We start from the raw sequence: 13,830 nt of genomic DNA, 5'->3' as shown, positions 1-13,830 counted from the left end.
CAGTGTGCAACGCAAGGGCAAATCAATAAAAAGCATAATTATTTTTAATTGAAAAGAACGTGCCGAAGCCAGCGTTGAAATAAGTTGCCACTCTCGTTCACAAACCCCATTTCAGATACTTGAAAAGTCCAGATTTGGCAAGGACACCATGAGGTCACCTTGATTGTGCCGATGCACTAAAGTGTTGTGATGGCAAGTTGTGGACGCGACTACATGCTCACAATAATTGCTGGCGTTAGATTGTGGTTGTGAAAACGGCCAACATGGTACTGTTGGGACTCTGGGTGTATCGTACCTACATTAATTTGTCAGCTTTATATATAAATTAAAAAACAAACTTTCCATCATGAAACCACAGCAGTACACAGGCAGACTCCTGGCACGGTTCATATAGCCAGATAATGGCTGGTAGTTCCCCATCGTAAATGGCAGTGCATGGCGACCACCGCAGTCGTGTCTGTATTTAAAGTGACAAGTCACAAGCACTGCATGTTGCGATCAAATGTTTATTTCACAGTATCCGTATCATTTCAAACAGCCGCGTTACTCTTTGAATGCGGTCAGCGCGTGGGTCCTGCCATGCCGCTCGTGGTGCGCTCGGAAGTTGGGGTGGCAGCAGAATTTCAAGGCCGCGATGGTGATCACGAACTCGAGGAAGTCGACGTGCCCATCTTTGTCATCGCCAAGGTCCCGCAGGATGCGGCTCACCACGAACCCATCCACGGGATTCTGAAAAGGAAATCGCAACAGCAAGCGTTAGAAAAGACTGAACCGAATGGAAGACCGCAAATACACGTACAACAATCAAGGGAGACTCGTTAAATTGCGTGCATATGCAGGTCATTCCACTGCATGTTGATTAACGGAGCAGCCGATAATACTGCATTCTCAGATCCTCATAATGTTTGTGAATATGCCAACAAGTACTGCATTCAGTATTAAAACACGATCCATCGTAACCGATAGGACTAGATTAAAAGCCCCCTCTGGTTTTCCGATCGGATTGGGCCCAATAACATTCAATTTACCCTCAGACCTTGACAAATCCGGCATTGCCTGATGAAACAGATTGGATAGCCAAAGAAAAACGGCGTACTCACATTGCAAATGTTGCTAGTTTACTGTGAACCACAACGGCGTCATAAAATAGTAAAAAAGTTCCACATTTGGTTTAGGCGACAAACCTTAATAATTGGCTGCATTGTGGTTAACGACATGCACATTTTACGTCATCCAAAAAAAACGATTGTGATAAACGGAGATTCGAGGGTCCAAGCTAAAAAATAAAGGCAGAGTCCAAAATGGGATGATTAGCAGAGGGACTCGTCCATACGATCATCAAAAGCCACGTCTCACCTGGATCAGACTCTTGCCCTTATCCCCCTTCAGGAAGCTCCTGAACGTTTCCTTCTTCAGACAATCTTTGACAGCGTTGTCGCGGGCGAGCTCATTGAAGGTGGACAGGAGCTTCAGGGTGGCTGCATGGAAGTCGGTCATCTTAGCAGAGGAGATGCACGGTCGAGTCGGTACGCAAGAGGAATCTGCGAGGACACGGCAGAGCGAGACAGATTTCAGTCCCCAGAAGATAATACACGAGGCATCTCATCTTACGCATCATTATGTGATCGACCACAAACTACCTTAATCCTAGTCTTGGTTCTTTCGGTAAAGTTACGTAGAAGGGAAATACTAAAATACAAATATTACACAATATATTTGTATTATTTCCCTTCTACGTGACTTTACCGAAAGAACCAAGAATATTAATCCCTGCGGTCAGGAAAGCTTTAAATACAAATTTACCTTAATCCTACTTTGTTTTTTCGGTGACGTCACGTAGGTAATATAAAAATAAAGAGAACTAAATTAAACCACGACATTTCGGAAGCAACACAAGCCTCCATCTTCAGGTGGAACCGCCACAGCAAAATTACTGTAGTGAATAAAAAAAGTTTATTATTTTTTACCGAAAAAAAACCCAAAGATTATGGATCCTTGCAGTCACGAAAACTTCAAATCTAGAATTACCTTAATCCTAGCAATATCACACAGAGGAACAGATTCCGTCCCTTCCAGCATTATCCTGGGCGATGCACGGCTCTCACCGAACCCAAGTAAAACCCACGCCTGGCAAAGATCCCCACAACACGAGGCATATTCTCCAACACAGACGCGGTAGCAGCGGCGCGGGCACCTGAAAGCGACGTCTGCAAATGCACCAACAACTGCTGCTGCCACTTTCGCGGCTTTTATGAAGCGCGGCCAGTGACGTCACCAATCACAGCTGCTCGCGCTCATTGCGCGATCGAGTGACGAGTTTCATTGATTGGTTTCGTTAATCCGGTTTTCCGGCTCAATTACAAGTAAATTCCGTGATGCGTGAGCACAGCAACAGCGTAAAGAGACAATGAACTGGGGAGTCGCGTGCCACGATGCTGCGCCATTGTCATCAAGCGGGCGTTTGATGGAGAGAGGCGTGGAGGAGTTTGCACGGAGACGAGTTTAATTTAATTCTGCATCGTTACTCGCAGCCCAGACCACAGCCTCCGCAGTGCCGAAATTACAAGTAAATCAGATGCTTGCGTTTTAACCTCAGAATTTGATTGAGACAGGCGTATGCACGTGAGTCTGCCGTCGTGTCATGGTTTGCTCACTGGATGTGTCATGCAGAGGTCTTTGGTTTCATCTCCCAGAGCGGCAAGTTACAACAATGCCCACCCATCAATGTAAACACCGCAGGTATTTGATGGGTATGTTTTGCCAGCAGTACCTTGACAAAGTAATCACAAGGATGGTCACCTCCAGTATGTCAGAACAGGAAATATGAATTGAGATTGTTAAAACTCACCAATGAAGACAATGTGAATTGCGTCAAATACAGTGGTCACAATATGATCCCATTACATTCAAGAAAAAGATAAAACACCAAAAACATTATGAAACCTTGTGCCAAGCTGAGATCAATCCAGGCCCTTTTCATTCTCAGCCACACGGCGGCGACACGAATCTTGCCGCCGGGCTCGACAGGAGTGCTACGGAAATTGAGGACTCTGCTGGCCAGCGGGCACAGAGCGATCAGGAGAAGACCGCTAAGGCGAATGCAGAACCCGTGTGGGCGGAACAGCGCCAGGAACATGCGAGGCGTTGGCGCGATGGGCCGGGAGGAAGCTTCACACCGGATCGTGCCAGGCAACACAACTTAGTCCAGGTTGCCTTTAAGGAGGACGTGCCAGAAGCGGTGACTATGGAATGTTCGATTTTTGTGCGAACTGGTTTTTGGTGTTTTATCCTTTTCTTGAATGTAATGGGATCATATTGTGACCACTGTATTTGACGCACATTGTCTTCATTGGTGAGTTTTAACAATCTCAATTCATATTTCCTGCTCTGACATACTGGAGGTGACCATCCTTGTGATTACTTTGTCAAGGTATTGCTGGCAAAACATACCCATCAAATACCTGCGGTGTTTACATTGATGTGTGGGCATTATTGTAAATTGCCGCTCTGGGAGATGAAACCGAAGACCTCTGCATGACACATCCAGTGAGCAAACCATGACACCACGGCAGACCCACGTGCATACGCCTGTCTCAATCAAATTCTGAGGTTAAAACGCAAGCATCTCATATACTTGTAATTTCGGCACTGCGGAGGCTGTGGTCTGGGCTGCGAGTAACGATACAGAATTACATTAAACTCGTCTCCGTGCAAACTCCTCCACGCCTCTCTCCATCAAACGCCCGCTTGATGACAATGGCGCAGCATCGTGGCACGCGACTCCCAGTTCATTGTCTCTTTACGCTGTTGCTGTGCTCACGCATCACGGACTTCCCTTGTAATTGAGCCGGGAAACCGGAAAAACGAAACCAATCAATGAAACTCGTCACTCGATCGCGCAATGAGCGCGAGCAGCTGTGAGTGGTGACGTCACTGGCCGCGCTTCATAAAAGCCGCGACATTGGCAGCAGAGGTTGTTGGTGCATTTGCAGACGTCGCTTTCAGGTGCCCGCGCCGCTGCTACCGCGTCTGTGTTGGGGAATATGCCTTGTATAGTGGGGATCTTTGCCAGGCGTGTGGTTTACTTGGGTTCGGTGCATTGCCCGGGATGATGCTAGAAGGGACGGAATCTAGTGTTCCGTGTGATATTGCTAGGATTAAGGTAATTCTAGATTTTAAGTCTTCGTGACTGCAAGGATCCATACTCTTTGGTTTTTTTCGGTCAAGTCACGTAGGTAAAAAAAAAATTACTTTTTCTTCGCTACAGTAATTTTTGCTGTGGCGGTTCCACCTGAAGATGGAGGATTGTGTTGCTTCCGAAACGTCGTGATTTAATGTAGTTGTTTTTATTACCTACGTGACTTTACCGAAAAAAACAAAGTAGGATTTAAGGTAGTTGTGTGGTCTATCACATAATGATGCGTAAAATGAGATGCCTCGTGTATTATCTTCTGGGGACGGAAATCTGTCTCTTATCCTCGCAGATTCCTCTCACTTGCCGACTCGACCGTGCATCTCCTCTGCCAAGATGACCGACCTCCATGCAGCCACCCTGAAGCTCCTGTCCACCTTCAATGAGCTCGCCCGCGACAACGCTGTCAAAGATTGTCTGAAGAAGGAAACGTTCAGGAGCTTCCTGAAGGGGGATAAGGGCAAGAGTCTGATCCAGGTGAGACGTGGCTTTTGATTGATCGTATGGACGAGTCCCTCTAATCGTCCCATTTTCGACTCTGCCTTTCAATTATTAGCTTTGACCCTCGAATCTCCGTTCCGCACAATCAAGATTTTTTTTTGTTTGGATGGCGTGAAATATACATGTCGTTTTAAACACCAATGCACCCAATTAGTAATGTTTGTCGCCTAAACAAATGTGGACCTATCTTTACTATTTTATGACACCGGTGTGGTTCTAAGTAAACTAGCGACGTTTCTTTGGCGATCTTAATCTGCTTCATCCGGCGATGTCGGAGGGTAAAGAGTGTCCATTGAGCCCAATCCGGTCAGAAAACCAGACGGGATTTGAATCTAGTCCTGTCGGTTACAATGAAAGCTGTCAATACTGAATGCAGTACTTGTTAGCATATTTACAGTTAAGCCACAGCCATTATGGTGATCTGAGAATATGCAGTACTATTATCGGCTGCTCCGTTAATCAACATGCAGTGGCATGACCTGCATATGCACGCCACTTAACAAGTGTCTCCCTTTATTGTTGTACATGTATTTGCAGTCTGTCACTCGGTCAAGAATCCAGTCTTTTCTAACTCCTTGCCGTTGTGCTTCCATTCAGAATCCCGTGGATGGGTTCGTGGTGAGCCGCATCCTGCGGGACCTTGGCGATGACAAAGATGGGCAAGTCGACTTCCTCGAGTTCGTGATCACCATCGCGGCCTTGAAAGTCTGCTGCCACCCCAACTTCCGAGCGCACCACGAGTGGAATGGCAGGAGCCACGCGCTGACCGCATTCAAAGTGTAACGCGGCTGTTTGAATGATACGCATACTATGAAATAAACCTTTGTGGTTGCATCAACGTGGTGGGCTTGTGGCTTGGTATTGTGGGTAATATAAACTACTGCAGTGGTCTCCCTGTGTTGCTAGTTGCAATAGACGACTACCATCAATAGTCATGTAATACTGAACGTGCCAGGAATGGATTTCTTGCTTGCAGTTCTGTGGCTTCATAACTGAAAGATTCATAAAGTTGTGACCCAAGTAATTGGTAGGATGGGCTGCCCGGTTCTAGTTTGTACCTCCAATTGGCACTCCCTTTGCATTTTCGTGGAATAAATATTTGCATTGTATGTGATTCTGTAGTTTTTGACCAAGGTAACCTATCCTGAACATAGATGCATTAACAATCGTATTAGGAACACCACGTGTTTAGTGACGATGTTTTTCAACCACAACGCCAAATATTTCCAACAAACTGCAAGAGCAACGTTTCCACAACTTATCATGACCACAACATTGTAGAGCCACCTCCACAACCAAAGGTCCTTGCCATGGAAGGTGGACTAATGGTGTTTCCTGCCAAATCGGGACTTCCAAATGTATGCAGTGCAGGTGTCATTGGTGAGCGTGAACGTTGGAAAATTCATATTTTTGACAATTTGGGCACGTTCATTTGAAGTTCAAACAACATTGTTAGCAAAACAACATTGTTAGCTGACCCAAAGAAAGCTTTCGTGACTGCAGGAATTCATATTGAGTAATGATTTGGCTTCATCCCAGAGTTGACCTAGCAGAACAGCCCAGCTCTCTCCGTCCACACCCTGCTTATAACCACTCCGGCGTGTCTGGCTATTTTTAAAAATTGATATTCTATTTACGTGGCTTTACCGAAAGACCCAAATAATGAATTCCTGCCGGCACGAAAGCTTTAAGTCAAGATTTAGACGTTTCACACTTTCCCTCGGTCTCGTGTGTTATGCATGTTTCCCTCAAACGTACCAAGTATGAGACTGAGCAGATGGCCTTTGGGACATGTTGCTGCATGGCCGTCTTGATTTGTGGCAATGTGACTACAAGGATATAGGTCTGCTTCAAACTTAATTCCTTCCATCCTGAAGGATTGTGAATACTTCACGTAAACAGTCATTTCAAGAGGATTGGGAAACTGCAGTAATTTGAAGTGTTTGTAATGTCTTAATTATCTTTAGGTGAATTTCGATTTAAAACGTTCGTGACTGCATATTGGTTCTTTCGGTAAAGCCACGTAGAAAGGAAACTAATAAAAAATAAACAATAAAATTCTCACGTTTCGATTGCAACACAAGCAATTTTCTTGCTGTGGTTTTCACACCTGATGATGATTGCTTGTGTTGCAATTGAAACGTCGTGATCATTTTTTTTTATTTCCGTTCTACGTGACTTTACCAAAAGAACCAAAAATATCTAGTTGATTTAAACTATTTTTTCCAGGCAGTACAATTATAAAAAGTGTGGTTACATATTCAAATGCGTTCTCATAGGAATTGCACCATAAACTATCGCTCAATACAGCTATAAATGCATGGGGCATTGTTCTGTAGGAATAACACGTTCTTTCGGAGTGGGCAGGTAGGAACTTGGTTGGACAGCGCATTTGTGCGATCCGTGTCACGCGGCGCAACCTACGTGGGGCGGCGCGTCACGTGGTGCTGAGCCCGCCCGAAGCGCTCTGAAATACAAATCGAGGGCGTGGCTATGCACGACAGACAAATAATCCCTGATGGGCAGTGTGGGATTGTTGTTTCTACCTGTATGAAGTTTGAATGAAGCAGACTTGCATCGGTATTTTTTGGTCATTCCCACAAATGAAGACAAGACCATGCGCGTGTAGTGGCATAGAATAATAACGTAGCAGCATATTGCAGGCTGCTGGTAGGGAAAGGAATCTGCGGCTTTGGCAGCCCTGATGTCAGCCAGGTTATTCACGACAGGGGGATCTAGGAGAAAGGTCACAGAAGGGGGACACCAAGAAAGGGTGTGGCCAGAGGCAGAGCCAGGTCTGCTGGCATAAGAGCTGTCATACAAAGATAGATCACCTATCGTGCTGCTGAAGTCTTCACCATTGTCTCAGTCTTTACCATCTCGGGGCGTCACCAGTCAGGCAGCCTACCAACTGTCATGAGTATTGTCGATTATCAGACGGAATTACTTTAAAAGTATTAACCCCCGATGGTGCTTGTTAATAAAGAAGCACCTCAAACTCTTAGTGTCCAAGTTGGTCACAACACATGCCCCCACAGCCATCTGAAACAAATATTTCACGTGCAACGGTCATGCTCTAGATGTCCAATATGGTATACGAGGGAAATGTTTAGAACAAAACCCATGATTTGCTGGGGGCTTTTTGGCAGTGTGCAACGCAAGGGCAAATCAATAAAAAGCATAATTATTTTTAATTGAAAAGAACGTGCCGAAGCCAGCGTTGAAATAAGTTGCCACTCTCGTTCACAAACCCCATTTCAGATACTTGAAAAGTCCAGATTTGGCAAGGACACCATGAGGTCACCTTGATTGTGCCGATGCACTAAAGTGTTGTGATGGCAAGTTGTGGACGCGACTACATGCTCACAATAATTGCTGGCGTTAGATTGTGGTTGTGAAAACGGCCAACATGGTACTGTTGGGACTCTGGGTGTATCGTACCTACATTAATTTGTCAGCTTTATATATAAATTAAAAAACAAACTTTCCATCATGAAACCACAGCAGTACACAGGCAGACTCCTGGCACGGTTCATATAGCCAGATAATGGCTGGTAGTTCCCCATCGTAAATGGCAGTGCATGGCGACCACCGCAGTCGTGTCTGTATTTAAAGTGACAAGTCACAAGCACTGCATGTTGCGATCAAATGTTTATTTCACAGTATCCGTATCATTTCAAACAGCCGCGTTACTCTTTGAATGCGGTCAGCGCGTGGGTCCTGCCATGCCGCTCGTGGTGCGCTCGGAAGTTGGGGTGGCAGCAGAATTTCAAGGCCGCGATGGTGATCACGAACTCGAGGAAGTCGACGTGCCCATCTTTGTCATCGCCAAGGTCCCGCAGGATGCGGCTCACCACGAACCCATCCACGGGATTCTGAAAAGGAAATCGCAACAGCAAGCGTTAGAAAAGACTGAACCGAATGGAAGACCGCAAATACACGTACAACAATCAAGGGAGACTCGTTAAATTGCGTGCATATGCAGGTCATTCCACTGCATGTTGATTAACGGAGCAGCCGATAATACTGCATTCTCAGATCCTCATAATGTTTGTGAATATGCCAACAAGTACTGCATTCAGTATTAAAACACGATCCATCGTAACCGATAGGACTAGATTAAAAGCCCCCTCTGGTTTTCCGATCGGATTGGGCCCAATAACATTCAATTTACCCTCAGACCTTGACAAATCCGGCATTGCCTGATGAAACAGATTGGATAGCCAAAGAAAAACGGCGTACTCACATTGCAAATGTTGCTAGTTTACTGTGAACCACAACGGCGTCATAAAATAGTAAAAAAGTTCCACATTTGGTTTAGGCGACAAACCTTAATAATTGGCTGCATTGTGGTTAACGACATGCACATTTTACGTCATCCAAAAAAAACGATTGTGATAAACGGAGATTCGAGGGTCCAAGCTAAAAAATAAAGGCAGAGTCCAAAATGGGATGATTAGCAGAGGGACTCGTCCATACGATCATCAAAAGCCACGTCTCACCTGGATCAGACTCTTGCCCTTATCCCCCTTCAGGAAGCTCCTGAACGTTTCCTTCTTCAGACAATCTTTGACAGCGTTGTCGCGGGCGAGCTCATTGAAGGTGGACAGGAGCTTCAGGGTGGCTGCATGGAAGTCGGTCATCTTAGCAGAGGAGATGCACGGTCGAGTCGGTACGCAAGAGGAATCTGCGAGGACACGGCAGAGCGAGACAGATTTCAGTCCCCAGAAGATAATACACGAGGCATCTCATCTTACGCATCATTATGTGATCGACCACAAACTACCTTAATCCTAGTCTTGGTTCTTTCGGTAAAGTTACGTAGAAGGGAAATACTAAAATACAAATATTACACAATATATTTGTATTATTTCCCTTCTACGTGACTTTACCGAAAGAACCAAGAATATTAATCCCTGCGGTCAGGAAAGCTTTAAATACAAATTTACCTTAATCCTACTTTGTTTTTTCGGTGACGTCACGTAGGTAATATAAAAATAAAGAGAACTAAAATTAAACCACGACATTTCGGAAGCAACACAAGCCTCCATCTTCAGGTGGAACCGCCACAGCAAAATTACTGTAGTGAATAAAAAAAGTTTATTATTTTTTACCGAAAAAAAACCCAAAGATTATGGATCCTTGCAGTCACGAAAACTTCAAATCTAGAATTACCTTAATCCTAGCAATATCACACAGAGGAACAGATTCCGTCCCTTCCAGCATTATCCTGGGCGATGCACGGCTCTCACCGAACCCAAGTAAAACCCACGCCTGGCAAAGATCCCCACAACACGAGGCATATTCTCCAACACAGACGCGGTAGCAGCGGCGCGGGCACCTGAAAGCGACGTCTGCAAATGCACCAACAACTGCTGCTGCCACTTTCGCGGCTTTTATGAAGCGCGGCCAGTGACGTCACCAATCACAGCTGCTCGCGCTCATTGCGCGATCGAGTGACGAGTTTCATTGATTGGTTTCGTTAATCCGGTTTTCCGGCTCAATTACAAGTAAATTCCGTGATGCGTGAGCACAGCAACAGCGTAAAGAGACAATGAACTGGGGAGTCGCGTGCCACGATGCTGCGCCATTGTCATCAAGCGGGCGTTTGATGGAGAGAGGCGTGGAGGAGTTTGCACGGAGACGAGTTTAATTTAATTCTGCATCGTTACTCGCAGCCCAGACCACAGCCTCCGCAGTGCCGAAATTACAAGTAAATCAGATGCTTGCGTTTTAACCTCAGAATTTGATTGAGACAGGCGTATGCACGTGAGTCTGCCGTCGTGTCATGGTTTGCTCACTGGATGTGTCATGCAGAGGTCTTTGGTTTCATCTCCCAGAGCGGCAAGTTACAACAATGCCCACCCATCAATGTAAACACCGCAGGTATTTGATGGGTATGTTTTGCCAGCAGTACCTTGACAAAGTAATCACAAGGATGGTCACCTCCAGTATGTCAGAACAGGAAATATGAATTGAGATTGTTAAAACTCACCAATGAAGACAATGTGAATTGCGTCAAATACAGTGGTCACAATATGATCCCATTACATTCAAGAAAAAGATAAAACACCAAAAACATTATGAAACCTTGTGCCAAGCTGAGATCAATCCAGGCCCTTTTCATTCTCAGCCACACGGCGGCGACACGAATCTTGCCGCCGGGCTCGACAGGAGTGCTACGGAAATTGAGGACTCTGCTGGCCAGCGGGCACAGAGCGATCAGGAGAAGACCGCTAAGGCGAATGCAGAACCCGTGTGGGCGGAACAGCGCCAGGAACATGCGAGGCGTTGGCGCGATGGGCCGGGAGGAAGCTTCACACCGGATCGTGCCAGGCAACACAACTTAGTCCAGGTTGCCTTTAAGGAGGACGTGCCAGAAGCGGTGACTATGGAATGTTCGATTTTTGTGCGAACTGGTTTTTGGTGTTTTATCCTTTTCTTGAATGTAATGGGATCATATTGTGACCACTGTATTTGACGCACATTGTCTTCATTGGTGAGTTTTAACAATCTCAATTCATATTTCCTGCTCTGACATACTGGAGGTGACCATCCTTGTGATTACTTTGTCAAGGTATTGCTGGCAAAACATACCCATCAAATACCTGCGGTGTTTACATTGATGTGTGGGCATTATTGTAAATTGCCGCTCTGGGAGATGAAACCGAAGACCTCTGCATGACACATCCAGTGAGCAAACCATGACACCACGGCAGACCCACGTGCATACGCCTGTCTCAATCAAATTCTGAGGTTAAAACGCAAGCATCTCATATACTTGTAATTTCGGCACTGCGGAGGCTGTGGTCTGGGCTGCGAGTAACGATACAGAATTACATTAAACTCGTCTCCGTGCAAACTCCTCCACGCCTCTCTCCATCAAACGCCCGCTTGATGACAATGGCGCAGCATCGTGGCACGCGACTCCCAGTTCATTGTCTCTTTACGCTGTTGCTGTGCTCACGCATCACGGACTTCCCTTGTAATTGAGCCGGGAAACCGGAAAAACGAAACCAATCAATGAAACTCGTCACTCGATCGCGCAATGAGCGCGAGCAGCTGTGAGTGGTGACGTCACTGGCCGCGCTTCATAAAAGCCGCGACATTGGCAGCAGAGGTTGTTGGTGCATTTGCAGACGTCGCTTTCAGGTGCCCGCGCCGCTGCTACCGCGTCTGTGTTGGGGAATATGCCTTGTATAGTGGGGATCTTTGCCAGGCGTGTGGTTTACTTGGGTTCGGTGCATTGCCCGGGATGATGCTAGAAGGGACGGAATCTAGTGTTCCGTGTGATATTGCTAGGATTAAGGTAATTCTAGATTTTAAGTCTTCGTGACTGCAAGGATCCATACTCTTTGGTTTTTTTCGGTCAAGTCACGTAGGTAAAAAAAAAATTACTTTTTCTTCGCTACAGTAATTTTTGCTGTGGCGGTTCCACCTGAAGATGGAGGATTGTGTTGCTTCCGAAACGTCGTGATTTAATGTAGTTGTTTTTATTACCTACGTGACTTTACCGAAAAAAACAAAGTAGGATTTAAGGTAGTTGTGTGGTCTATCACATAATGATGCGTAAAATGAGATGCCTCGTGTATTATCTTCTGGGGACGGAAATCTGTCTCTTATCCTCGCAGATTCCTCTCACTTGCCGACTCGACCGTGCATCTCCTCTGCCAAGATGACCGACCTCCATGCAGCCACCCTGAAGCTCCTGTCCACCTTCAATGAGCTCGCCCGCGACAACGCTGTCAAAGATTGTCTGAAGAAGGAAACGTTCAGGAGCTTCCTGAAGGGGGATAAGGGCAAGAGTCTGATCCAGGTGAGACGTGGCTTTTGATTGATCGTATGGACGAGTCCCTCTAATCGTCCCATTTTCGACTCTGCCTTTCAATTATTAGCTTTGACCCTCGAATCTCCGTTCCGCACAATCAAGATTTTTTTTTGTTTGGATGGCGTGAAATATACATGTCGTTTTAAACACCAATGCACCCAATTAGTAATGTTTGTCGCCTAAACAAATGTGGACCTTTCTTTACTATTTTATGACACCGGTGTGGTTCTAAGTAAACTAGCGACGTTTCTTTGGCGATCTTAATCTGCTTCATCCGGCGATGTCGGAGGGTAAAGAGTGTCCATTGAGCCCAATCCGGTCAGAAAACCAGACGGGATTTGAATCTAGTCCTGTCGGTTACAATGAAAGCTGTCAATACTGAATGCAGTACTTGTTAGCATATTTACAGTTAAGCCACAGCCATTATGGTGATCTGAGAATATGCAGTACTATTATCGGCTGCTCCGTTAATCAACATGCAGTGGCATGACCTGCATATGCACGCCACTTAACAAGTGTCTCCCTTTATTGTTGTACATGTATTTGCAGTCTGTCACTCGGTCAAGAATCCAGTCTTTTCTAACTCCTTGCCGTTGTGCTTCCATTCAGAATCCCGTGGATGGGTTCGTGGTGAGCCGCATCCTGCGGGACCTTGGCGATGACAAAGATGGGGAAGTCGACTTCCTCGAGTTCGTGATCACCATCGCGGCCTTGAAATTCTGCTGCCACCCCAACTTCCGAGCGCACCACGAGCGGCATGGCAGGACCCACGCGCTGACCGCATTCAAAGAGTAACGCGGCTGTTTGAATGATACGGATACTGTGAAATAAACATTTGATCGCAACATGCAGTGCTTGTGACTTGTCACTTTAAATACAGACACGACTGCAGTGGTCGCCATGCACTGCCATTTACGATGGGCAACTACCAGGCATTGTCTGGCTATATGAAACGTACCAGGAGTCTACCAGTTTACTGCTGTAGTTTCCTGATGAAAAGTTTCTTTAATATATATAAAGCTGACAAACTAATGTAGGTACGATACACCCAGTGTCCCAACAGTTCCATGTTGGCCGTTTTGACAACCATAATCTAACGCCAACGATTATTGTGGGCATGTAATCGTGCCCACATTGCCATAATCGCAACACTTTACTGCTTGGGCACAATCGACTTGACATGATTGTCTTTTACAAGTATCTGAAATGGGGGTTCGTGAACAATTGGCCAATACTTTCTTTCCATGCTGGTTTCGGCACGTTCTTTACAATAAAACATTTTTATGCGTTTTATGGATTTGCCCTTACG

The 13,830-nt window shown here is 45.8% G+C and overlaps 3 protein-coding genes across 3 annotated transcripts; 1 reads left to right on the top strand and 2 right to left on the bottom strand.

The window, feature by feature from the left end:
- Positions 1–537: 537 nt before the first annotated feature.
- On the bottom strand, positions 538–2,239 carry LOC144951605 (protein S100-A1-like). The gene is made up of 3 exons (XM_078881888.1): positions 2,195–2,239; positions 1,357–1,541; positions 538–729 (listed from the first exon to the last, which is right to left on the bottom strand). The coding sequence occupies exons 2-3, from the start codon at positions 1,495–1,497 to the stop codon at positions 544–546; spliced, it is 327 nt and encodes a 108-aa protein (XP_078738014.1). The 5' UTR covers positions 1,498–1,541; positions 2,195–2,239; the 3' UTR covers positions 538–543.
- A 6,126-nt stretch (positions 2,240–8,365) lies between these two features.
- Positions 8,366–10,079, bottom strand: LOC144951606 (protein S100-A1-like). Its single transcript, XM_078881889.1, has 3 exons — positions 10,035–10,079; positions 9,196–9,380; positions 8,366–8,568 (listed from the first exon to the last, which is right to left on the bottom strand). The coding sequence occupies exons 2-3, from the start codon at positions 9,334–9,336 to the stop codon at positions 8,383–8,385; spliced, it is 327 nt and encodes a 108-aa protein (XP_078738015.1). The 5' UTR covers positions 9,337–9,380; positions 10,035–10,079; the 3' UTR covers positions 8,366–8,382.
- A 1,743-nt stretch (positions 10,080–11,822) lies between these two features.
- LOC144951609 (protein S100-A1-like) lies at positions 11,823–13,333 on the top strand. Its single transcript, XM_078881891.1, has 3 exons — positions 11,823–11,845; positions 12,325–12,509; positions 13,131–13,333. The coding sequence occupies exons 2-3, from the start codon at positions 12,369–12,371 to the stop codon at positions 13,314–13,316; spliced, it is 327 nt and encodes a 108-aa protein (XP_078738017.1). The 5' UTR covers positions 11,823–11,845; positions 12,325–12,368; the 3' UTR covers positions 13,317–13,333.
- Positions 13,334–13,830: the final 497 nt, after the last annotated feature.

Source organism: Lampetra fluviatilis, chromosome 63 (assembly GCF_964198595.1).
Source record: "Lampetra fluviatilis chromosome 63, kcLamFluv1.1, whole genome shotgun sequence".
In the NCBI taxonomy this organism is placed as follows: domain Eukaryota; kingdom Metazoa; phylum Chordata; class Hyperoartia; order Petromyzontiformes; family Petromyzontidae; genus Lampetra; species Lampetra fluviatilis.
The sequence above is the reverse complement of the archived record's forward strand: the minus strand, read 5'-3'. Positions and strand labels throughout refer to the sequence as shown.